General features: G+C 38.6%; 1 protein-coding gene and 1 pseudogene across 1 annotated transcript in view; both read left to right on the plus strand.

The window, feature by feature from the left end:
* LOC128115839 (zinc finger protein 658B-like) overlaps positions 1–19028 on the plus strand; it is a 47640-nt gene extending 28612 nt beyond the window's left edge. The window contains 2 exon segments of the mRNA XM_052746933.1: positions 235–1884; positions 1886–19028. Of these exon segments, the coding sequence (XP_052602893.1) occupies positions 235–1884; positions 1886–2002 (1767 nt within the window). The 3' untranslated portion in view covers positions 2003–19028.
* A 126-nt stretch (positions 19029–19154) lies between these two features.
* LOC128115831 (E3 ubiquitin-protein ligase RNF6-like) lies at positions 19155–25207 on the plus strand (annotated as a pseudogene).
* The last annotated feature ends 2079 nt before the right edge of the window (positions 25208–27286 follow it).

The following is a 27286-nucleotide window of genomic DNA, read 5'->3' on the forward strand; positions in this document are numbered from 1 at the left end:
GATAAAGCCTTTAGATGTGATTGCTCTTTAAAATACCAAAGAACTCATTTTAAAGGAAAACTCTGTGAGTATAATCAAAGATATAAAAGCTTTGCATATCACAGTCTTCATCAAGTACATAGAATTCAAACTAGGGAGAAAAGGTATGAATCTCAGCAATGTGATAAAGCCTTTGCATGTCCCATAATACATAATAGAAGTTACACTGGGGAGAAACCCTATAAATGTAATCAGTGTGGTAAAACCTTTGCAGAGAAGGGAAGCCTTCACAGTCATGAAAGATTTCATACTGGAGAGAAACCCTATAAATGTTTTGAATGTGGTAAAGCCTTTAGAGGGAAGAATAGTCTTCTCAGTCATGAAAGAATTCATACTGGAGAGAAACCCTATGAATGTCATGAATGTGGTAAAACCTTTGCACAGAAGAGTTATCTTCTTAGTCATGAAAGAATTCATACTGGAGAGAAACCTTATGCATGTAATCAATGTGGTAAAGCATTTGTACAGAAGAGTGATCTTCACAGACATGAAAGAATTCATACTGGAGAGAAACCCTATGAATGTAATCAATGTGGTCAAGCCTTTGTACAGAAGAATGTTCTCCACAGACATGAAAGAATTCATACTGGAGAGAAACCCTATGAATGTAATCAATGTGGTAAAGCCTTTGCAGAGAAGAGAAGTCTTCACAGTCATGAAAGATTTCACACTGGAGAGAAACCTTATAAATGTAATCGATGTGGTAAAGCCTTTAGAGTGAAGAATAGTCTTCTCAGTCATGAAAGAATTCATACTGGAGAGAAACCCTATGAATGTAATCAATGTGGTAAAGCCTTTGCACAGGAGAGTTATCTTCTCAGTCATGAAAGAATTCATACTGGAGAGAAACCTTATGCATGTAATCAATGTGGTAAAGCATTTGCAAAGATGCGTGATCTTCACAGACATGAATTAACTCATACTGGGGAGAAACCCTATGAATGTAATGAATGTGGCAAACCCTTTGCACAGAAGAGTCATCTTCTGAGTCACAAAAGAATTCATACTGGAGAGAAACCCTATGAATGTAATCAATGTGGTAAAGCATTTGCACTGAAGAGTCATCTTCTCAGTCATGAAAGAATTCATACTGGAGAGAAACCCTATAAATGTAATCAATGTGGTAAAGCATTTGCACAGAAGAGTCATCTTCTCAGTCATGAAAGAATTCATACTGGAGAGAAACCCTATGAATGTAATCAGTGTGGTAAAGCCTTTGCAGAGAAGAGTCATCTTCTCTGTCATGAAAGAATTCATAATGGAGAGAAACCCTATGAATGTAATCAATGTGGTAAAGCCTTTGCACGGAAGAGTCATCTTCATAGACATGAAAGTCTTCATAGAGAGAAACCCTATGATTGTAATCAGTGTGGTAAAGCATTTGCATGTAACAGTCATCTTCTCAGTCACTTAAAAAGTCATACTGGAGAGAAACCCTATGAATGTAATCAATGTGGTAAAGCATTTGCACAGATACATGATCTTCACAGACATGAATTAATTCATACTGGAGAGAAACCCTATGAATGTAATTAGTGTGGTAAAGCCTTTACAGAGAAGAGAAGTCTTCACAGACATGAAATAATTCATACGGGAGAGAAATCCTTTGAATGTAATCAACGTGGTCAAGCCTTTGCAGAGAAGAGTGTTCTTCACAGACATGAAATAATTCATACTGGAAAGAAACCCTATGAATGTAATCAATGTGGTAAAGCCTTTGCACAGAAGAGTCATCTTCTCAGTCATGAAAGAATTCATACTGGAGAGAAACCCTATGAATATAATGAATTTGGTAAAGCCTTTACAGAGAAGAGAAGTCTTCACAGTCATGAAAGAATTCATACTTGGAAAGAAACTCTGTGAATGTAATGATTGTGGTAATACCTTTGCACACAAGAGTCATCTTTACAGTCATGAAAAAATTCATACTGGACAGTACCATATGGATGTAATCACGTGGTAATTTCAGATGTGATCTGCCATGTGGGTGCTGGAAAATGAATTGTGTTTTCTACAAGAGGTACTTGCTGGAGTCCAGCTCCATAGGAATTCAGGTCCCTTAGGAGGAGATGGGGCATTAGCAAAGGAAGGAGACTGCCACGATCTTAGCGTGAATCAGCATGGCTGCTGCTTTATTGAAAAAGGACTATACCCTTTATACTGTATAACTGAATCTCAGTTTAGATTAAAGCAAGGTTAAAAACAGACTTGATGATTCCAGGCTAAAAGCAGCTATCAACCTCATCACATAATTTTTCCTGAGTCAAAAGTGATAAATTCAGCAAGTATCTAAATGCCTTTGTGGATGTGAGCCCATTGTTTCCTTCCAGTGTGCTTTCATCCTTGGAACTAGGTATGCTCAGTTAGTAAATCATTAAGTTCTCTATTCTTGGTGTAATCAGGGGGATACAATGGGGATTCTTGTGTGAGAGTAGGCATAGTCATTATGCTATGTGGTTCCATTGTGGTGGGGATTTTTTCCAAGAATTTTGATTAAATAGACTGCTTATGTATACATTCTCATCTCCCATTGTAGCTCACAAAAAAATTTCCCACAGTGATAGCGATAAGGAGACTTCATCACATATAGTGAGAATTATTAAAATTGAAATAAAAAATGCCGGAGAATTAAGATCTGCAAAGTAAAAATGCTGGAACTTTATCAAATAGCAATGGTCACTGTGCAGTCCACACTAGGTACTAAACGCTAAACCATCTCTCATCCCTTTTTCCTTTATTTATTTATTTATTTATTTATTTATTTATTTATATTTTATTATTTATTTTTAAAATTAATTAATTTTTCTATTGTCAGCTTGATACAGTATAAATTGTTATCTTAATAGTGAAATGTTTCAGTGAGGCTTGCTCAGTAATTGAGTAAAACCAAAACTTATTATAAGCCATAGTCATCCTAGGGTCCACCATGCTATATATATAGCCTCCATGGTTCTGTGAGTTGCAGTCTGATTGTTCTTTACTTTATATCTAGTATCCACTTATGAGTGAGTACATACCATGTTTGTCCTTCTGGGTTTGGGTTAACTCACTCGGGATGATTGTTTTCTAGTTCCATCCATTTGCCTGCAAATTTCATGCTGTCATTGTTTTTCTCTGCTGAGTAGTACCCCATTTTGTATATGCACCACATGTTCTTAATCCATTCTTCAGTTGACGGGCATCTAGGTTGTTTCCAGGTTCTGGCCATTACAAATAGTGCTGTTCTGAACATAGGTGAGCATGTATCTTTGTGGTATGATTGAGCATTCCTGGGATATGTGCCCAAGAGTGGTATGGCTGGGTCTTGAGGTAGTTCAATTCCTAATTTTCTGAGAAAACACCATACTGATTTCCAGAGTGGTTGTACAAGTTTGCATTCCCACCAACAGTGGAGAAGTGTTCCCTTTGCTCTACATCCTCTCCAACATAGACTGTCATTAGTGTTTTTGATCATAGCTATTCTGACAGGTGTAAGGTGGTATCTCAGAGTCGTTTTGATTTGCATTTTTCTGATGATTAAGGATGTTGAGCATTTCTTTAAATGTCTTTCACCCATTTGTGATTCTTGTTTTGTGAATTCTCTGTTTAGCTCTTTAGCCCATTTTTTAATTGGATTGTTCAGTATTTTGATGTCTAGTTCCTTGAGTTCTTTATATACTGTGGAGATCAGTCCTCCATCAGATGTGGGGTTCGTGAAGATCTTTTCCCATTCTGTAGGCTGTCTTTTTGTCTTATTGACCATGTCTTTTGCCTTGCAGAAGCTTCTCAGTTTCAATAGGTCCCATTTATTAATTGTTGTGCTCAGTGTCTGTGCTGTTGGTGTTATGTTTAGGAAGTGGTCTCCGATGCCAATGCTTTCAAGAGTACTTCCTACTTTCTTTTCTATTAAGTTTAGTGTAACTGGATTTATGTTGAGGTATTTGATCCACTTGGACTTGAATTTTGTGTGTGGTGACAGATACGGATCTATTTGTAATCTTTTACATATTGACATCCAGTTATGCCAGCACCATTTGTTGAAGATACTTTCTTTTTTCCATTGTATAGTTTTGGCTTCTTTATCAAAAATCAGGTGTTCATATGTGCATGGATTAATGTCAGGGTCTTCAGTTCTATTCCATTGGTCCGTATGTTGGTTTTTATATCAGTACCAAGCTGTTTTTATTACTATAGCTCTATAGTAGAGCTTGAGGTCAGGGATGGTGATGCCTCCAGAGGTTGCTTTATCATACAGGATTCTTTTAGCTATCCTGGGTTTTTTGTTTTTCCATATGAAGTTGAGTATTTTTCTTTCCAAGTCTGTGAAGAATTGTGTTGGGATTTTGATGGGGATTGCATTGGATCTGTAGATTGCTTTTGGTAAGATTGCCATATTTACTATGTTAATCCTAACTATCCATGAGCATGGGAGATCCTTCCATTTTCTGATGTCTTCTTCAATTTCTTTCTCTACAGATTTAAAGTTCTTATCAAAAAGTTCCTTCACTTGTTTAGTTAGTGTTATCCCACGGTATTTTATTTTATTTGTGGCTATTATAAAGGGTGATGTTTCTCTGACTTCTTTCTCAGCCCTTTTATCATTTGTATATAGGAGGGCTACTGATTTTTTTGAGTTGATCTTGTATCCTGTCACTTTACTGAAGGAGTTTATCAGCTGTAGAAGTTCCCTGGTAGAATTTTTGGGGTCACTTATGTATACTATCTTATCATCTGCAAATAGTGAAAGTTTGACGTCTTCCTTTCCAATTTGTATCCCTTTGATCTCCTTTTGTTGTCTTATTGCTTTAGCTAGAACTTCAAGTACTATATCAAATAAATATGGGGAGAGTGGATAGCCTTGTCTTGTTCCTGATTTTAGTGGAATCACTTTGAGTTTCTCTCCATTTAATTTGATGTTGACTGTTGGCTTGCTGTAAATTGCCTTTATTATGTTTAGGTATGTTCCTTGTATTCCTGATCTCTCTAGGACCTTTATCATGAAGGGGTGTTGGATTTTGTCAAAGGCTTTTTCAGCATCTAATGAGATGATCATATGGTTTTTTTCTTTCAGTTTGTTTATATGGTATATTACACTGACAGATTTTCATATGTTGAACCATCCTTGCATCACTGGGATGAAACCTACTTGGTCACGATGGATAATTTTTTGATGTATTCTTGGATTCGGTTTGCCAATATTTTGTTGAGTATTTTACATCAATGTTCATGAGGGAGATTGATTTGTAATTCTCTATCTTTGTTGCCTCTTTGTGTTTTGGGTATCAGGGTAATTGTAGCCTCACAAAAAGAGTTTGGTAGTGTTCCTTCTGTTTCTATTGTGTGGAACAATTTGAAGAGTATTGGAATTAGTTCTTCTTTGAAAATCTGATAGAATTCTGCACTGAGGCCATCTGGTCCTGGGCTTTTTTTGGTTGGGAGACTTTTAATGACTGTTTCTATTTCTTTAGGGGTTATTGGTCTATTTAAATGGTTTATCTGGTATTGATTTAATTTTGGTATGTGGTATCTATCCAGAATATTGTCCATTTCTTTTAGATTTTCCATTTTTGTGGGGTACAGGTTTTTGAAGTATGACCTGATGATTCTCTGGATTTCCTCATTGTCTGTTGTTATGTCTCCCTTTTCATTTCTGATTTTGTTAATTTGGGTGCTTTCTCTTTGCCTTTTGGTTAATTTGGCTAGGGCTTTGTCTATCTTGTTGATTTTTTTCAAAGAACCAACTCTTTGTTTCATTGATTTTTTTTTTGTATTGTTCTCTTGGCTTCTGTTTCGTTGATTTCAGCCCTCAATATGATTATTTCCTGTTGTCTATTTCTCCTGGGTGAGTTTGTTTCTTTTTTTTCTAGAGTTTTCAGTTGTGCTGTTAATTCATTGATATGGGATTTCTCCATCTTCTTTATGTGTGCATTTAGAGCCATGAATTTTCCTCTTAGCACTGTTTTCATAGTGTCCCATAAGTTTGGGTATGTTGTACTTTCATTTTCATTGAATTCTAGGAAATCTTTAATTTCTTTCTTTATTTCTTCCTTTACCCATTGATGTTTCAGGTGGGCATTATTCAGTTTCCATGTGATTGTAGCCTTTCTATAATTTTTGTTGTTGTTTAAGTCTAACTTTAAGGCATGGTAGTCCGATAAGATACAGGAGGTTATTCCAATTTTTTTGTATCTGTTGAGATTTGTTTTGTGACCAGGCATGTGGCCAATTTTTGAGAAGGTTCCATGGGGTGCTGAGGAGACGTTATATTCTTTTGTGTTAGGATGGAATGTTCTGTAGATATCTATTAAGTCCATTTGAATCATAACATCTGTTAGGTCCTTTATTTCTTGGTTAAGTTTTAGTGTGGTAGATCTGTATTTTGGTGAGAATGGTGTGTTGAAATCTCCCACTACTAATGTGTGGGGTTTGATAATTAAATTTCTGGCTTGAAAATGCCAATGCAGCATGCAAAAGGGTAATTAGGCTGTTAAAGCCATGATCAGCACCCTTTGAGTAGTGGATTAGAGATACAATTAATATTGAATCTCATGATGATGATACTTGGATAGGAGAGGTGTTTTCCAGAGGACTGAAGAAAAATGTCAGATGCTTTAATTATGGTAAGCAAGGTCACCTAAAAAGGGACTGTAAACAGGGCATTCCTAGAAACAATATTTCTTCAAGGAACAATGGCAGCAGAACGCTCCTCTTTTCTGGATTATGCAGAAGGTGTGGTAAAGGCAAACAGCAGACTAATGAATGTAGATCAACAAGGGACAGACAAGGTCATCCTTTGCCTTTGCCATTGGGAAACTCCCTGATGGGCCTCTTGATGGGTCTCTCGCAGGCCCACATGGCAAATTCTGTTCAGTCTTTTCTTGCCATTGTAGAAGAAAATCCCTCCCAGAGCAATTCAATATCCAAATGCTTATTGTAATAAACCATAGTGCTTGGGGTGATAGAACAGCTATAGCAGAGAGAACAAAAAATTCAGGAAAAACCATAAAGTGAATTTTTTGTCAAACTTCTATAAATGAACAAAGACCAAAAATTGAAAATATGAATAAATGATGTTCTTATTGAGGGTCTTGTAGACACAGTTGTGGATGTAACAATAATTGCACCAGAATCTTGGTATCCAGATTGGCCTCTTCAGGAGGTAAATGTTCAGCTGTTAGGGACTGGAACATTATCTCAAGTGAAACAGAGCATGAAATGGGCCAAATGTATAGGGCCAGAAGGACAGACAGGAAAATTAAAGGCATATGTGGCTATGAATTTATAGGGCTGTGATTTATTACAGCAGGAATACCCAGATAAACATTCCTCCAATCTCAGAAACAAACCACAAACTAGCACATGTTTCTGAGAAAAATATTAGAAGATATTATAAAGAACAGTCACCAGCCATCCAGATTGTACTAGAACAGAGCACAACAGCTGCTGATCTTTTAAAGACACTATCAGCCCTGCCTTTAAAATGGTTAACAGACAAGTCTTATGGGTTCAGCAATTGCATTTAACAGCAGAGAAACTAGAGGCCTTAGAACAGCTGGTACAAGAGCAGTTAAATGCTCAACATATTGATGAATCAACCAGGCCTTGGAATTCTCCTGTATTTGTTATTAAAAAGAAATCTGGTGAGTGGAGAATGGTAACAGATCTAAGAGCAATTAACAAGGTAATTCATCCAATGGGCTCTCTACAATCTGGAATTCCTTTGCCTACTCTGTTACCTAAAGGATGGCCTGTTTTTTCCCCTGCCTTTGGATGCCGTCTTATAGTTACCAATTTAAAAGACTGTTTCTTCTTAATACCTTTACAAGAAAAGGATGATAAGATTTGCCTTCACAGTGCCTACTTATAATAATTCTCCGCTGGTTAAGAGATAACAATGGAAGGTTCTCCCACAGAGAATGTTAAATAGTCCAACCCTGTGCCAATATTTTTTATGACAGCCATTGAACGTAATACATAAACAACTTCTTGAATCTATAATATATCATTACATGGATGATGTTTTACTAGCTGATTCATTGCAGATACCTTAGAATGTTTTAAGAAGTAAAGAAAAACTTGCCTTGTTGGAGATTACAAATTGCTCCTGAAAAGATACAAAGAGGAGATTCTATTAATTATTTAGGATATAAAAATAGGTCTATAAAAATTAGATCCCCAAAAGGCCAAATTAAGAGAGATCTTTTAGGGACTCTTAATGACTTTCAAAAATTATTTGGAAACATTTCCTATCTATGAATTGCTGTTGGTGTAAAAAATGATGAACTGAGTAATTTGTTCAAAACCTTAGAGGGTGACAAGGACTTAAATAGTCCAAGAGAATTATCAGCTGAAGCTGAGAGAGAATTGGCTTTGGAGGAAAAGAAAATACAGGATGCACATGTGGATCGTGTGGATGCAAAGCTTGATTGCATTTGGCTATTTTACCCTCTAAGCATTTTCCTACAGGAATATTAATGCAGAGAGAAGATATTATATAGAATGGATATTTCTACCAAATAGTGTAAAAAAGTTAAAAACTTATGTGGAAAAGATCTTTGAGTTGATTTTAAAAGGATTTGTTAGGAATAGACCCAGCAGAAATTGTTGTACTTTTAACTAATGATGAAATTGACAAATTATAGGCAGAAAGTAAAGCTTGGCAAAGAGCTTGCAGTAATTTTTTGGGAGGGATTAACAACAAATATCTCAAAAAAATAGAATTCAAGTTATAAAAGGAGCTAACTGTATGCTGACTGCATTTACAGGAAACACCCATGTCTGGGGCTTGTACATCTTATACAGATGCAAACAAACAAGGAAAGGTTACAAATCAGAAAATTTAAGTTAAGTGGTTCAAAGTCCTTATAATTCTGTCCAAAAATTGGAGTTATATGCTACTCTGATGGTATTAATGGATTTTTTTTTAGAACCTCTCAACATAGTTACTGACTCCCAGTATGCTGACAGAGTGGTCTTACATATTGAGTCTGCAGAATTTATCTCTGATGAGTCAGAATTAACTGAGAAAGTTCCATGAGTGAGAAAGGTATGTGCACCTTAACCAGTCCATCCACTCCAGCCACCTCTCAGAAAGGGAGAATAGTTGCCAGGTTAGCATGGCTTGAGTTGGGTCCCTTAGCAGCTTGAGAGCAAGTGACAGGAAGAGTGAAGGTGCGATCTCACAGAGATCGGCCTTCCTCTGCCTCCCGAGTGCTGGGATTAAAGGCATGTGCCACCACTGCCCAGCTACTATTCCTTTCTTTCTTTCTTTTTTTATTTTAATTTTACATTTATTTAAATATTGTTTAGTTACCTTTCATATTGCTCAGGTTTATATATCTAATTAATTTGTTGCATGAATTTAGGTATCTTCTCACACACATATCATAAAGTCTTATCTAGTTTTATGCTTGACATTTCCAATTGCAGTTGTAAAATGTTCTGTGGAACTGAGTTATGAGACATTTTTCTATTACCAGCATAGAATAGTACCATTGAAGTCATAAAGCCCCTTTATGTGGTACACGCGTGTTGCTTTCCTCTTGAAAGTACAAATTATTGATTTGGTAGAGGACTGTGATGGCAAAATCACCACAGATCACTGTCACAGATGTGAGAGGTGATTGTTATACAGAGCAGGGAAATGGGTAAAGGCAAACTGCCAGGCCTTGTGTCAAATATCAAGCACAAAGTACTATTCTTTACAAGAAAGAGTCACAGTGTCTACTAACACTGACCCTTGAGGTTTGTTATGTGGTCTCTGCTGCACAGACACATGGTGGGAGCCCACAGGTTTGTTGATGGGACCAGTGAGGGACAAAGTCTGCAGTTCTGGTATCCTACCTCCAGACACTGCTAGTAAGAGGTCTATGGGAAAATCACCCATGGAAGCCATTTATTTCATCAGTATAGTTTGATAGTGAGTACAAGATCCAGACTTCTCACAAGGTTATTATAAAGCTCAAAAAAAGAGAAAAAAAATGCTATCCCTCCCCTTAGAGTGCAGAGAATCCTGTGGGAAAGGAGGCAGAAGGAGTCAGGGAGACAGGGGCATAGAGGACACCAGGAAAACAAGGCCCTATAAAACTGAGCATAGCTCATATGAACCCGCAGAGACTGAAGCAGCAATCACATGGCCTACAGAGGGCACCAAGTCCTCTGCATGTATACTATAGCTGTCAGTTTAGAACATTTATGAGACTCTTGAATGTGTAAATGAGTGTGTCTTTGATTCTTGTGCCTTCTCTTGGGGGTCTTTTATTTTTCTGTTGTTCAAATTTGATATAATGGTTTTCATTTTATTTCATTATATTTTATTTTGTTATGTTTTGTTTTTATCTCTTAGAAGCCTGTTCTTTGCAAATGAGAGATAGAAAGGGTGTGGATCCAGATGTGAGAGGAGGTGGGGAAGAACAGGGAGGAGTAGAGTGAGGGGAAACTGTATTCAGATTATATTGTATGACAGAAGAATCTATGTTTTAATAAAATAGAAAAAATCTTAAAACACTAGAGTTCCTTTTTGAGCAGAGGGACAGACAATGAATGAGGGCACAGTAGGGAGATGACAGTGCTAGCCTGAGGCACCATGATTATGACCGGGCTCTCTTCATTCTTGGTAATAGGAGGAATCCAGCAACCATGTGTCTGTTCTCATCAGTCATAAAGATGAAGCAAACAGATGAACTGTGCTGTCCTTGTCACATCAGGGTCCAAAAGATACATTTTAGACATTGAGTTAAAATAAATTACAAATTGTAGAGAATCTCACAACCAAAAATGAGTTATAAGTTCAGAAAACATTGAACTGTGAGGTTGGATGGTTTAAAAAGTACTCAATAGGAATTACTGTAAGCTCCAAGTATTTGTGATGCTTGGAAGGACTTTTGGGGGAAATTCCAAATGCAGAATGTCACCCACTTCTGTCTAACTATCTATCTGTGCAAAGATAATGATGGAGCTACAAGTGCACAGTGCAAGAGGTTTATCCTCACTCCTGTTATACACAACCAAATCATGCAGAGAGCACCAGGAATGGACAAAGATTTCCTATACAGCATTACTTATAGCCACAAAAGATAGGTCTACTATGAGTGAGTACTCCTTTTACTTAGCAGAGACATTGCTGTTCTTCCTGTCAAGCCTGCTCCTATGGGAGAATGTAGTCTCCATGACCCTTTGTTCCAAAAAACAAACGAAACAAAACAAAACCCCAAAAACCTGTCTACTGGCAGCAGGCCCCTGGGGAATTGTTTGACTGACTACTCAACTCTCCAGTCATCTACATTTATAACCTGTCTTCAGAAATGTCCACTGAATTTATAAGTATCTCTTATTTCTTCCACAAAGCAGCCTTCACCACAGCTCAACAAGAAAGCATCATGAAGCAAATTTCAAATGAAATACTTCGATAGAAAAAAAAAAAAAACTTCAGCCACTAGAATGGAGAACAAAGTGGATGTTTCATGAACTCTCAAAAAATTTCCATGCTGGCCAGCACCCAATTGGACTAAGAGAGCCTTTGTCCAGTGACTGATGGAGGCAGATGCAGAGATCCATGGCCAGGTACCAGGCTGAGCTCTGGGAATCCAATCAATGAGAGAGAGGAGGGAATCTGCAGGCGGGGGACATTGAGATAATGATGGGAAGATGTGCAGAGATGACAGGCCACATTAGTGGAAGCCCATGAACTGTAGACTAGTGGCTGTGGAGCCCCCATTGGACTGGACTAGGCCCTCTGGATATGGAAGATGGTTGTTTGGCTCAAGCTGTTTGGGGGGCACCCAGGCAGGGGTATCAGGATCCATCCCTGGTGCATGGGCAGGCTTTTAGGAGCCTGGTGCCTGTGGTGTGATGCCTCGTGCAGCCTTGGTGCAGTGGGGATGGGCTTGGACCTGCCTAGGCTCAGTGTGCCGGGCTTTGCTGACTCCCCATGGGAGACCTTGATTTGGGGGATATGGGGATGTTGGGTGGCCTGGGAGGGAGGGCTGGAGGGTGGGAGGAGGGAGGAGGTGGGATCTGTGGGTGGTATGTAGAGTGAGTAGAAAATTTCTTAAAGAAAAATGAAAAAAAAGTTTATAAATTTACCATGCTAAAAGAATTTTTTATTTTTTCTAATATATATTATACATTTTAATTTTTCTAATATGAAAATATTGTGTCCAATTTTGTGACTGATTTTATCATAATCAACACAACTATATTCTGAATTCCTGATGAACCTTGTGTGGTCAAGATACAGATGCAGAAGTATTTTAATAAAAGTCATAATATAATGCCTTGTTAAAGTAATCATCAATTTGAACCAAGTTACAGAGAGACTAATGACTATAGATACATAGGCGCTACAGCATTTGTCACAAATATTAGAGAAAGATGATACTTAAAACACTTAATATTTTCTAATTTTAACTGGTTTCAGTACTTGTTTTTCAAATAATAACTTTTAAGAGGGGTGATAAAGAGTAGTAAAGAGAAGACGAGAATGGGAGAATAGAAACTTACAGGAAAGAAATGAGATTACAGATTTAATGGGGGAAACAGACAAATATTGACTTTCTTTTTTTCTTTCCTCCCTTTTTTTTATTAAGGGATTTTCCATTCATTTTACATATCAACCACAGATTCCCCCGTCCTCCTTCCTCCCACCTCTCAGCCCTCCCTCCAGCCCCCTCATCAGCCCTCCAAGACAAGGTCTCCCATGGGGAGTCAGCAGAGCCTGGTACATTCAGTTGAGGCAGGTCCAAGCCCCTCTTCCCTATACCAAGGCTGCACAAAGTGTCCCACCATAGGCACCAGGCTCCAAAAAGCCAGCTCATGCACTAGGGACAGGTCCCACTCCCACTGTCTGGGGCCCCCCCAAACAGTTCAAGCTAATCAACTGTCTTGCTTATCCAGAGGGCCTAGTCCAGCACCATGGGGGCTCCTCAGCCATTGGTCCACAGTTCATGCGTTTCCACTAGTTTGGCCAGTCGTCTCTTCACCCTTTCCAATCGTGGTCTCGATATCTCTTGCTCATAGAATCCCTCCTCTCTCTCATCGACTGGACCTCTGGAGCTCCACCTAGGACCAGTTCTTGGATCTCTGCATCTGCTTCCATCAGTCACTGGATGAGGGTTCTATGATGACAGGGTATTCAGCCATCCGATCACCAGAGTAGGTCAGCTCAGGTACCCTCGACCACTGCCAGTAGTCTATGGTGGAGTCATCTTTGTGGATTCCTGGGGACCTCCCCAGCACCCTGCCTCTCCCAATTCCCATGGTGCATTCACCCATCACTGTGTCTCCTTCCCTCTTCTCCCACTCTTCTGATACAGCTCCCATTTCTTAGTTGTTGCTCTCAGTGTCTGTGCTACTGGTGTTATATTTAGGAAGTGATCTCCAGTGCCAATGCATTTGAGACTACTTCCTACTTTCTCTTCTATCAGGTTCATTGTAACTGGATTTATGTTGAGATCTTTGATCCACTTGGACTTATGTTTTGCGCACAGTAATAGATATGGATCTATTTGCAATCTTTTACATGTTGACATCCAGTTATGCCAGCACCATTTGTTAAAGATGCTTTCTTTTTTCCATAGTAAAGTTTTGGCTTCTTTGTCAAAAATTAGGTGTTCATATGTGTGTGGATTAATGTCAGGGTTTTCAATCGATTCCATTGGTCCACATGTCAGTTTTTATGCCAGTACCAAGCTGTTTTTATTACTGTAGCTCTATAGTAGAGCTTGATGCTGCCAGAGGTTGCTTTGTTGTACAAGATTCTTTTCGCTATCCTGCGTTTTTTGTTTTTCCATATGAGGTTGAGTATTGTTCTTTTGAGGTCTGTGAAGAATTGTGTTGGGATTTTGATGGGGATTGCATTGAATCTGTAGATTGCTTTTGGTAAGATTGCCATTTTTACTATGTTAATCCTACCTATCCATGAGCATGGGAGATCTTTCCATTTTCTGATATCTTCTGCAATTTCTTTCTTCAGAGACTTAAAGTTCTTATCATACAGGTCCTTCACTTGCTTAATTAGAGTTACCCCAAGGTATTTTGTATTATTTGTGGCTATTGTAAATGGTGATGTTTCTCTGATTTCTTTCTTAGCCCAGGTGTCATTTGTATATAGGAGGGCTACTTTTTTTTTTTTTTAGTTAATCTTGTATTCTGCCACATTACTGAAGGAGTTTATCAGCTGTAGGAGTTCCTTGGTAGAATTTTTGGGGTCACTTATGTATACTATCATGTCATCTGCAAATAGTGAAAGTTTGACGTCTTCCTTTCCAATTTGTATCCCTTTGATCTCCTTTTGTTGTCTTATTGCTCTAGCTAGAACTTCAAGTACTATATCAAATAAATATGGGGAGAGTGGATAGCCTTGTCTTGTTCCTGATTTTAGTGGAATCACTTTGAGTTTCTCTCCATTTAATTTGATGTTGGCTGTTGGCTTGCTGTAAATTGCCTTTATTATGTTTAGGTATGTTCCTTGTATTCCTGATCTCTCTAGGACCTTTATCATGAAGGGGTGTTGGATTTTGTCAAAGGCTTTTTCAGCATCTAATGAGATGATCATATGGTTTTTTTTCTTTCAGTTTGTTTGTATGGTGTATTACATTGACAGATTTTCATATGTTGAACCATCCTTGCATCCCTGGGATGAAGCCTACTTGATAATGGTGGATAATTTTTTTGATATGTTTTGGATTCAGTTTGCCAATATTTTGTTGAGTATTTTGCATCAATGTTCATGAGGGAGATTGGTCTGTAGTTCTCTTTCTTTGTTGCATCTTTGTGTGGTTTGGGTATCAGGGTAACTGTAGCCTCATAAAAAGAGTTTTGTAATGTTCCTTCTGTTTCTATTGTGTGGAACAATTTGAAGAGTATTGGAATTAGTTCTTCTTTGAAAATCTGGTAGAATTCTGCACTGAGGCCATCTGGTCCTGGGCTTTTTTTGGTTGGGAGACTTTTAATGACTGTTTCTATTTCCTTAGGGGTTATTGGCCTATTTAAATAGTTTGTCTGGTCTTGATTTAACTTTGGTATGTGGTACCTGTCCAGGAAATTGCCCATTTCTTTTAGATTTTCCAATTTTGTGGCATACAGGTTTTTGAAGTATGACCTGATGATTCAGGTCTGTTTTTATTACTGTAGCTCTATAGTAGAGCTTGATGCTGCCAGAGGTTGCTTTGTTGTACAAGATTCTTTTCGCTATCCTGCGTTTTTTGTTTTTCCATATGAGGTTGAGTATTGTTCTTTTGTTATGTCTCCCTTTTCCTTTCTGATTTTGTTGATTTAAATGCTCTCTCTCTCTGCCTTTTGGTTAAATTGGATAAGGGATTGTCTATCTTGTTGATTTTCTCAAAGAACAAACTCTTTATTTCATTGATTCTTTGTATTGTTCTCTTTTATTGATTTCGGCCCTCAATTTGATTATTTCCTGGCAACACTCCTGGGTGAGTTTGCTTCTTTTTCTTCTAGAGCTTACAGGTGTGCTATTAAGTCACTAGTGTGAGATTTCTCCATCTTCTTTATGTGGGCATTTAGTGCTATGAATTTTCCTCTTAGCACTGCTTTCACAGTGTCCCATAAGTTTGGGTGTGTTTTACTTTCATTTTCATTGAATTCTAGGAAATCTTTAATTTCTTTCTTTATTTCTTCCTTTACCCATTGATGTTTCAGGTGGGCATTATTCAGTTTCCATGAAACTGTAGGTTTTCTGTAAATTTTGTTGTTTTGAAATCCAACTTTAAGCCATGGTGATCCCATAAAATACAGGAGGTTATTCCAATTTTTTTGTATCTGTTGAGATTTGCTTTTTGACCAAGCATGTGGTCAATTTTTGAGAAGGTTCCATGGGGTGCTGAGAAGAAGGTATATTCTTTTGTGTTAGGGTGGAATGTTCTGTAGATATCTATTAAGTTCATTTGAGTCATAACTTCTGTTAGGTCCCTTACTTTTCTGCCAAGTTTCAGTCTGGTAGATCTATCCAGTGGTAAGAGTGGTGTGTTGAAATCTCCCACTGCTAGTGTGTGGGGTTTGATGTGCGTCTTAAGCTTTAGTAATGTTTCTTTTACAAATGTGGGTGCCCTTGTATTTGGGGCATAAATGTTCAGAATTCAGATTTCATCTTGGTGGATTTTCCCTGTGTTAAGTATGTAATGTCCATCCTGATCTCTTTCAATTGATTTTAGTTTGAAGTCTATTTTGATAGATATTAGGATAGCTACACCAGCTTGCTTCTTAAGTCCATTTGATTGTAAAGTCTTTTCCCAGCCTTTAAAGTTGAGGTATGTTTCTTGTATGCAGCAGAAGGATGGATCCTGTTTTTGTATCCATTTTGTCAGCCTGTGTCTTTTTATAGGTGAATTGAGACCATTGCTATTAATGGCCATTAATAACCAGTGATTGTTAATTCCTGTTATTTTTTTTTTTTTGGTGGGAGTATTGTATGTTTCTCTTCTTTGGTATTTGTTGGTGTGGGATTATCTATTGCCTGTATTTTCATGATTGTATCTAACTTCCTTAGGTTGGATTTTTTCCTTCTAGTGCTTTCTGTAGGGCTGGATTTGTGGATATAGTAGTCTGGGTTGGCATCCATGGTCTCTTAGTGTCTGCATAACATCTGTCTAGGACCTTCTGGCTTTCAGAGTCCCCATTGAGAAGTTATTCTGATGAGTCTGCCTTTATATATTACTTGGCCTTTTTCCTTTGCAGCTCTTAATATTTTTTCTTTATTCTGTATGTTTAGTGGTTTGATTATTATGTGGTGATGGGGTCTTTTTTTTTTTTTAATCCAGTCTATTTGGTGTTTTGTAAGCTTCTTGTATCTTCATAGGCATTTCCTTATTTAGGTGGGACAGTTTTCTTGAATGATTTTGTTGAATATATTTTCTGTGCCTTTGAGTTGGTATTCTTCTCCTTCTTCTATCCCTATTATTCTTAGGTTTGGTCTTTTCATGGTGTCCCAAATTTCCTGGATATTTTGTGTTATGACTTTTTTGGCTTTAGTGTTTTCTTTGACTGATGAATCTATTTCCTCTATTGTATCCTCTGCTGTGGGATGGTCTGTATGTCAAGTGTGTTGCTGATTGGTCAATAAATAAATCACTGATTGGCCATTGGCTAGGCAGAAAGTATAGGCGAGACAAGGAGGAGAATAAAGCTGGGAAGTGAAAGGCTGAGTCAGAGAGACACTGCCAGCTGCCACGATGAGAAACAGCATGTGAAGATGCTGGTAAGCCACGAGCCATGTGGCAAGGTATAGATTAATAGAAATGGATTAATTTAAGCTATAAGAACAGTTAGCAAGAAGCCTGCCATGGCCATACAGTTTGTAACCAATATAAGTCTCTGTGTTTACTTGGTCGGGTCTGAGCGGCTGTGGGACTGGCAGGTGAGAGAGATTTGTCCTGACTGTGGGCCAGGCAGGAAAACTCAAGCTACAATCCTCCATGCCAGAGATTCTCTCTTCTATCTCTTGCATTCTGTTGGTTATGCTTGCATCTGTAGTTCCTGTTTGTTTACTCAGATTTTCCATTTCCAGCCTTCCCTCAGTTGTGTCTTCTTTATTGCCTCCATTTCAGTTTTCAATTCTTGGACTGTTTCATTCATCTGTTTAATTGCTTTTTCTTGGCTTTCTTTAAGGGATTTAGTGATTTCTTCCAAATTTTTGTTTGTCTTTTCTTTGAATTATTTAAGGGTAGGTTTCATTTCTTCTTTAAAAGCCTCTATCATCTTCTTAATGTCATTTTAAAGGTCTCTTTCTCCTGCTTCTTCTGTTTTGGGATGTTTAGGTCTTGCTGATGTAGCACCACTGGGTTCTGATGGTGCCATATTGGTCTTTATGTTGTTGACTATATTTTTGCACTGGCATCTACCCATCTTTTCCTCCAATCCGTGCAAGTGCTGTCTGTGTCTAAGGGAGCCTCTTTTGATCTGGTTGATACTCTTTGTCTAATGGGAGCTCTTGGTCCAATCTGTGCAGTTCCCAATCGGTACAGTGTGTGCTTATGTCTCTGGTTTTCACTGATGTCATGGGGGGCTGTTTTCTGTTCCCAATAGGTGCAGGTGGGGCTTGTGACTCTGGTTTTTACTGTTGTTGCAGGGGGATGTTTTCTTGGTTAGGAAATATGGGAAGGGGCAGCTGGCCCGTCCCTGGAGCTCCAATGGCTTGGGGGCTAGGGACCTGGTCTGCCCAGTCCAGAGATGTGGCCTTACCTATTCCCAATAGGTACAGGTTGGCTATTCCTTTCTAAATAAAGAAAATCACTTTACAATATTCTGTTTCTCCTGGTGAATATTTGGATAGAAAAAGGTGTAACATTTAAAGCTTAAGCTTTGAGAATCTTTGAAAATGTTGTAAGTTCCAAGAAGGGGTTTTAGGGTGTATAAATGCAAGTTTATGTAAGGTCTGAGGATGTTAAGGTTTAAGTTGTGATAAGAAAGTGATTTAAGGTATATAAAAAGAAAGAATAATGCTTCAGATTTCTTTCTCTTCCTGTGCTGCTGTTAATGAAGAACCAAAGCATTCCCATTTCAAGCAAGCCCCTCACCCCAGCTTGAAACAGGCCTGAGTTTCAAAATTCTCAGAGCTGCTGACATAGGTCCCAGGACAAAGTCAGGATGTTTCAAGAGCCATCTGGTAACAACTGATTAAACACAGAATGCCCCGATGCCGGAGATGGTCAAAGTACAAAGTCAGGATGTTTAAAGGACTGTCTGGTAGCAATTGATTAACCACAGAATGCCCCAATGCCAGAGGTAGTCTACAAAGTTTAACAAACAACTGGTTAAAACTACAAAGTAAGATAACACAGAAATTCTGAAAAGCCCCTAAAACTTGAGCCAATCAGAATTGTACCCATACTAGCACCCCTAAATGATGCAACCTTGTGGTTTTTGTCTTTAAAAACTGAGCTTGCAGAGGGGCAGACACCTCCTCTAGCTCTGCTGTGTTTGGGGTGCTTGACTGAGGTCCCTGTTGCGTGGCTTGAACTGCTTCAATAAACCTTGCTTTTGTATTTCAGTGAGTTCATGTCTCTGGTGGTCTCTTTGGGGGTCTTGAGCCCAGGGCACAACAGTTAAGACTTCAAAACTTAAAGTCTTAACATTTAATCAATGCAGTTTTGATAAGCTGTTAATCTAGCTCTGAGAAAGCTTTGCTTCTATTATCATAGTCACACGCTCAAGATTTTAAATTCCCTTTGGTTGTTTCCTAAGTCCAGACTTAAAAGTGCTTCTTATTGTGCTAAAACGTCAGAATAATCAATATGCATCCAGTCTTCTGGATAGTAGGAAGAGGCCCTGCTTTTTTTATATTTAAAATCAAGATCAAGACAGACTTCGGCAGTTCTGGACCAAGAGGTGAGTTTGTTCTCCTAACTGATCACCCCAGCCTCTAGGCTTTAAACTTGGGGGCACAACCAGTTGCAGGCCAGCAGGCAGGACTCCTGCAGACAGGTCCAACTACCACCATTCCCCACCCTACCCTATAATGTATAAGCCCCAATCCACCCCCTAAACCCACCCATCCTCCAAGACTGCAGCTGCTCCCTGAGACACAGACTTTGCCAGGTCTGATTGGACCAAGAGGTGAGTCCTTGTTCTCCTAACTGATCATCCCAGCCTCTAGGCTTTAAGCCCAGGGGCACAACCAGTTGAAGGCCAGCAGGCAGGACTCCTGCAGGCAGGCCCAACTATGATCATCTTCCACTGGACCCTGTAACCTACAAGCAATCTACCTCCTAAACCCACCTATCCTCTGAGACTGGTGGAGCTGCTCCTTGAGACATACTTCACCAGCTGCAATTGGACCAAGAGCTCCAATTGGACCAAGAGAGGTGTCCTGAGACATAGACACCATTTTCACCAATTGGAGGAAGATATGGGTAGATGCCAGTGCAAGAATACATTCAACAACATAAAGAGCAATAGGATACCACCAGAACCTAATGGTTCTACGTCAACAAGACCTGAACATCACAATGTAGAAGCAGCAGAAGAAAATGACCTTGAAAGTGACTTTAAGAAGATGATAGAGACCTTTAAAGAGGAAATGAAAAATTCTCTTAAAGAAATTGAGGAAACGGCCAGGCGGTGGTGGCGCACACCTTTAATCCCGGCACTCGGGAGGCAGAGACAGGCAGATCTCTGTGAGTTTGAGGCCAGCCTGGGCTACAGAGTGAGTTCCAGGAAAGGCGCAAAGCTACACAGAGAAACCCTGTCTCAAAAAACAAAAAACAAAAAAACCAAACCAAACAAAACAAAACAAAAAAACAACAAGAAATTGAGGAAACGACAAACAAAAAATTCAAAGAAATCAATAAATCCCTTAAAGAAAGCCAAGAAAACCAAGAAAAAGCAATTAAACAGGTGAAGGAAACAGTTTAAGACCTGAAAATTGAAATAGAAACAATGGTAAAGACACAAGCTGAGGAAATGCTGGAAATAGAAAATCTGATTAAATGGACAGGAACTACAGACACAAGCATAACCAACAGAATACAAGAGATGGAAGAGAGAATCTTGGGCATGGAAGATACAATAGAGGAAATAGATTCATCAAAGTAAATATTAAAGCCAAAAATGTCATAACACAAAATGTCCAGGAAATCTGGTACACCATCAAAAAACCAAACCTAAGAATAATAGGGATAGAAGAATACCAACTTAAAGGCTTAAAGAAAATATATTCAACAAAACCATATAAGAAAACTTTCCCAACCTAAATAAGGAAATGCCTATGAAGATACAAGAAGCTTACAGAACACCAACTAGACTGGATAAAAAATAAAAGTCCCCTCACCACATAATAATTAAACCACTAAACATACAGAATAAAGAAATATTAAGAGCTGCAAAGGAAAAAGGCCAAGTAATATACAAAGACAGACTCATCAGAATAATACCTGATTTCTCAATGGAGATTCTGAAAGCCAGAAGGTCCTGGGACAGACATTATGCAGACACTAAGAGACCATGAATGCCAACCCAGACTATTATACCCAGCAAAACTTTCAAACACCATAGACAGAGTAAACAAAATATTCCAAGATAAAACTAGATTTAAACAATACCTATCCACAAATCCAGTCCTACAGAAAGCACTAGAAGGAAAAAATCCAACCTAAGAAAGTTAGATACACCCATGAAAACACAGGCAATAACTAATCCCACACTAAAATCCCAAAGAAGGGAAATAACATTACCACCAAAAAATAACAGGAATTAACAATCACTGGTCATTAATATCCCTTAATAGCAATGGTCTCAATTCACCTATAAAAAGACACAGGCTAATAGAGTGGACATGAAAACAGAATCCATCCTTCTGCTGCATACAAGAAACACACCTCAACTTCAAAGACAGACACTATCTCAGAGTAAAGGGCTGGGAAAAATCTTTCCAGTCAAGTGGACTTAAGAAGCAAGTTGGTGTTGCTATCCTAATATTTATCAAAATAGACTTCAAACTAAAATTAATCAAAGAGATCAAGAAGGACATTACACATTCATCACAGGAAAAATCCATTAAGATGAAGTCTCAATTCTGAACATTTATGCCCCCAATACAAGGCCACCCACATATGTAAAAGAAACATTGCTAAAGCTTATATTACACATAAAACCCCACACACTAATAGAGACTTCAATTCCCTACTCTTGCCAAATAGACAGGTCTGCCAGATAGGAACTTAACAGAAAAATATGGGAACTAACAGATGTTATGACTCAAATGGACTTAATAGACATCTACAGAACATTCCACCCAAACACAAGAGAATATACCTTCTCAGTACCCCATGGAACCTTCTCTAAAATTGATCGCATACTCAGTCACAAAGCAAATCTCAACAGATACAAATAAATTAGAATAACCAGTGTTTTATCAGACCACCATGCCTTAAAGTTAGAATTCAACAACAACAACAACACAAATTACAGAAAGCCTACAAAATCATGGAAACTGAATAATGCTCAACTGAATCACCACTGGGTCAAGGAAGAAATAAAAAAAAAATTAAAGACTTCCTAGATTTCAATGAAAATGAATGTACAACATACCCAACCTTATGGCATGCTATGAAAGAAGTACTAAGAGGAAAGTTTATAGCACTAAATACTTCATAAAGACGTTGGAGAAATCTCACACTAGTGACTTAACAGCACACCCAAAAGCTCTAGAACAAGAAGAAGCAAAGTCATCCAGGAGGAATAGACACCAGAAAATAATCAAATTGAGGGCTGAAATCAATAAAATAGAGAACAATTTACAAAGAATCAATGAAACAAAGAGTTTGTTCTTTGAGAAAATCAACAAGACAGATAAACCCTTATCTAAACTAACCAAAAGGCAGAGAGAGAGAGAGAGAGAGAGAGAGAGAGAGAGAGAGAGAGAGAGAGAGAGAGAGAGAGAGAATATCCAAATTAACAAAATCAGAAATACAAAGGGAGACAACAGACAACAAGTGGTGGTGAGGGAAGAACTGACACCGGACAGCTCTTTGTCATAGCTTTCTCTGTGGTGGGTTGACCCTGAACAGCAGTAGAGATTCTGAGCTTCTTGCCTGAGTGGATGATTAGAGGGCATAGCAACCTTCGAAGGCTTGCCGGCAGAACCTTCTGCCTCTTCACTGCCTGGGAGAGGACAACTGTGGGTCATCCTGCTGGAGGCACAAACAACAGAAGAATGGATACAGTTTCATATGTTAAAAGAATGTTAAAAGGAAAATAAGGAAACTAGAAGTCTCAGCATGAATTCATCTAGACCTAGATCAAGTGGTAGTGGAGAAGAAATCTCATTTCATGAAAATGAGAGAAGATGGCAGCAAGAGCGTCTCCACAGAGAAGAAGCCTATTACCAGTTTATTAATGAGCTCAATGATGAAGATTATCGGCTAATGAGAGACTACTACCTTTTAGGCACCCTTGGAGAAATAACATCGGAGGATCTACAACAGCACTTAGATCCCAGCCTGGCTTGAGGAGCGGGACAAGTAAGGGAGACTCAGAAAACCTTAAAGAACATTCAGATGAAGATTCTCTACTACGATGGCTGAACACTTTTTGGCACACTGGAAATGTGACTCGAAGTGGACAGAATGGGAACCAAAGTTGGAGAGCTGTGAGCCGAACAAACCCAAACAGTGAAGAGTTTGGGTTCTGCCTGGAAATCCACATAAATCCTGACAACAGAGGTTCTGGAGCTCATGGAGAGGATTATACAGACATTCCTGTGTCCGGTGTTAGCAGAGATCCTAGGCAGCAAAGATCTAGTCCTGTGGCTATGCGAATGAGAAGCCAAACCTCCAGGTGTTCCAGTGGTGGTGACTCCAGTGTTCCAGGGGGTAGGCGTAGTGCAAGGGGGCAGGGTTCAGTGCAAGGATTGTTCTCAGCACGGGGAAGGATAAGAAATGGAACTGAAGGAGCAGTCGGTGTTCCTAGAGTTAGTGGCCATCGTACTAATGTTACCAACACTCACACAAACCAGTCAGATGGTAGTAATCTCAGGCAAAGGGAATGGCAGCGGTTTGGAGCAGCACATATTTGGGAAAATGGGGCTAAAAGTAATGTTACAGTGAGAAACACAAACCAAAGATTAGAGCCAATAAGATTACATCCTGTTTTCAGTAGTTGAAGCCGGTCCCCAATTCATACACAGAATGGTACTGTTCATCCTAATTTCCAAAGGCAGAGTAGACCACTACAGCAAACTGGTAGCATAGAGGTGTAACTCAAGTCTTTCTGGAACAAGATAGAGCACGCAGAGGTACCATTTATATGCCGCTGTCCAACTCAAGACTTGTGTCAAGAGTAACAGTAGAAGGAGAAATCACCTGGTCCTCAGCTGCCACACAGCACCATCCAGCAATCACACTAGACCTGCAAGTCAGGAGGATTTGTCCTGGAGAAACTAGAGATAGGAATAGCATCGCAAATAGAACCCGATCGAGGGCAGGGCTGGCGTAAAGTACAGTTGAAAGCAACAGCGGGGTCTTTCACAGAACCATTTCTCATTTAGAGCGGTCAGGTGTCTGAACCTATGTGAGTACCATAACAGTTCCTCTTCGGAGGATTTCTGAGAATGAGGTGGTTGAGCCATCCTCCGTGGCTCTTCGGTCAATTTTAAGGCAGATCATGACTGGGTTTGGAGAGCTGAGTTCTCTAATGGAAGTGGAGCATGAGTCAGAGAATTAAGGAAATGGTCAGCGTTTACCAGAGCTGTATCTAGAACTGAGTAACGTAGAAGTGCCTAACAACAGCGGTCAGCAGGTTGGAGGCCCCTCACAAGCCAGGCAGGCCCAAGAAGACAGTGCTGAAATTCTAGATGTAAGTGAGCCCAGCCCGCCACAGGCCCGCAACAATGGCAATAGAAATAGAAGGCAGTTGTGAAGTGTAGACAGCGTAGTTGAGGCTGGAACACCATCCATTCTGCGCCTTGCTCATTTCTTCTTATTGAATGAAGGTGATGCGGATCCAGTTCGTGGTTTAAACAAAGAGCAGATTGACAATCTTTCTACCAGGAGCTATGAACAAAATGGGGTTGAGAGTGAGTTAGGTAAAGTCTGTAACGTGTGCATCAGTGACTATGTGGCTGGGAACAAGCTCCAGCAGCTGCCGTGTCAGCATGAGTTCCACATTCACTGTATTGATCTCTGGTTGTCAGAGAACTGTACCCATCCTGTCTGCCGGTGGCATGTTTTAGAACTGGGGGCCACAAACAATGGGTGAGATGACGGGATCTGGTCAGTGCTGTGTAGCTGGAGTTTTTTCTCTCTGGGTCCCACCAAACCCCGGCAGTCAGACAGCCCACTTATAAAATAAACACACAGGCACTTATATTATTTAAACTGTTTGGCCTAATGGCTCGGCTTCTAGCTATCTAGTTCTTACATCTTAAATTAATCCATTTCTATAAATCTATACCTTGCCACGTGGCTTGTGGCTTACTGGCATCTTCATATGCTGCTTGTCATGGTGGCTAGCAGTGTCTCTCCCACTCAGTCTTCCATGTCCCAGAATTCTCCTCTCTCCTTGTCCCGCCTATACTTCCTGCCTGGCCACTGGCCAGTCAGTGATTTATTTATACAGAACGATATCCACAGCAGTGCTGGATGTCCCTGGAGCCACATAGTCAAACCCTTCTTGAGTTACTTGTGATGAGGTAACCAAGATGAAAACCCTAGCAGATAATAGCTTGCACTATTTTTTGTGTACATTAAAAAAAAACTTGTTACCAAAGAGGTTGTTTATATATATATATATATATATATATATATATATATATATATATATATATTAAATTTATAAAATTTAAGATGCAGATGTTAAATTATCCAAAAGTAAAGAATGTTAATATTGCTAGAACCAAATAACTTTCAAAATGTTTTTATTTTGGTAATTTTGTCATGCTAAGAACTTTTGTATCTGCACAACTCAGTATTTTAGTAATCTTGATTCTTTCTCTTAATATTGCAGTAGGTTTTGCTGGGATTTTCCAGTTTCAGCTCAGTGCTGTGTTTGGACACTACTGTCTAAGTCTGTGTAGACTGTTTGGCTGAATGTCTGCTAGGTAGACTTCAGTTACTTAAAATAATTTAAGACACTGCACACTGTATGTATGTATGCAGATATGTAACTATGGTGAACATATCCATGCTAAAAACTACACATTTGAGAGTTACTTAAGCTCTGGGGCTTAGACTGCATATGACACAGTGTTAACATTGACATGACCATCTCTAAGAGGAAGTGAATTAAGGTACAGGTTAACAGAGATTGTTTACTGAAACGTGTCTGACAATCTGACTTACTAGAGAGCAAGAGACATACAATAATGAACTTAGTATTTCTTTATTCATAAATGGAATGTGGAAAATTTTATGGCAGATAGTTTTAGTTCATCTTTTTTTGTAACTTTTTTAGAAGTACAAACACTTCTTGGGTTTACAGCATGCTTGATTTCTCAAATTAAGTTTTAAAATCTAAAATATTTTAAAATCTATTAAGTAGTGAAATGCATAGAAAATATGTTAATTTGGATGCCAGAAAGCTCCAAATAAAATAAAAGCCTTTAAAAGAACATAGAGTTTATATAAACACAAAGTATGCATTAAAAATCTGTTTCTACCAGTTAAAACAACAACAACAACAACAAAAACTGACTGTTGTTAGGAAATCCAGGGAATCATCAGGTCTTACTTCAAAAACCTGTACTCCACAAAATTGGAAAACTTAAAAGAAATGGACAATTTTCTGTATAGGTAATATATAATCAAATTAAATCAAGATCAGATAAACAATTTAAATACACTTATAACTTCTATAGAAATAGAAGCAGTCATTAAAAGTCTCCCAACCAAAAAAAGCCCAGGGCCAGATGGTTGCAGCACAGAATCCTACCAGATTTTCAAAGAAGAGCTAATTCCAATACTCCTTAAATTGTTCCACAAAAATAGAAACAGAAGGAACATTGCCAAACTCTTTTTATGAGGCTACAGTTACCCTAATACCCAAACCACACAAAGATGCAACAAAGAAAGAGAATTACAGACCAATCTCTCTCATGAACATTGATGCAAAAATACTCAATAAAATATTGGCAAACTGAATCCAAGAACACATAAAAAAAAATCATCCATTATGATCAAGGAGTTTTCATTCCAGACATGCAGGGAAGGTTCAACATATGAAAATCTGTCAATGTAACCCATTATATATATATATATATATATATATATATATATATATATATATATATATATATATATATATATATCTGAAAGAAAAAAAGCTACATGATCATTTCATTAAAGCTGGAAAAGCTTTTGACAAAATCCAACACCCCTTCATGGTAAAGGTCCTGGGGAGATCAGGAATACAATGAACATACCTAAACATAATAAAGGCAATTCACAGCAAGCCAACAGCAAACATCAAATTAAATGGAGAGAAACTCAAAGTGATTCCAATAAAATAAGGAACAAGACAAGGCTGTCCACTCTCCACATGTCTATTCAATATAGTACTTGAAGTTCTAGCTAGAGGAATAAGACAACAAAAGGAGATCAAGGGGATACAAATTGGAAAGGAAGAAGTCAAACTCTCACTATTTGCAGATGATATGCTAATCTACATAAATGACCCCCAAAATACTAGATATAAAGCAAAGAACAATCAGACCGCAACCCACAGATCCAGGGAGGCTACCTAGTGGGGGGGGCCCTAGGATGACTGTGGCTTTTTATAAGTTTTGGTTTTGCCCAATCTCTGGGCAAGCTTTAGTGAA

Source organism: Peromyscus californicus, unplaced genomic scaffold (genome assembly GCF_007827085.1).
Source record: "Peromyscus californicus insignis strain IS unplaced genomic scaffold, ASM782708v3 Scaffold_1__1_contigs__length_55948999, whole genome shotgun sequence".
In the NCBI taxonomy this organism is placed as follows: domain Eukaryota; kingdom Metazoa; phylum Chordata; class Mammalia; order Rodentia; family Cricetidae; genus Peromyscus; species Peromyscus californicus.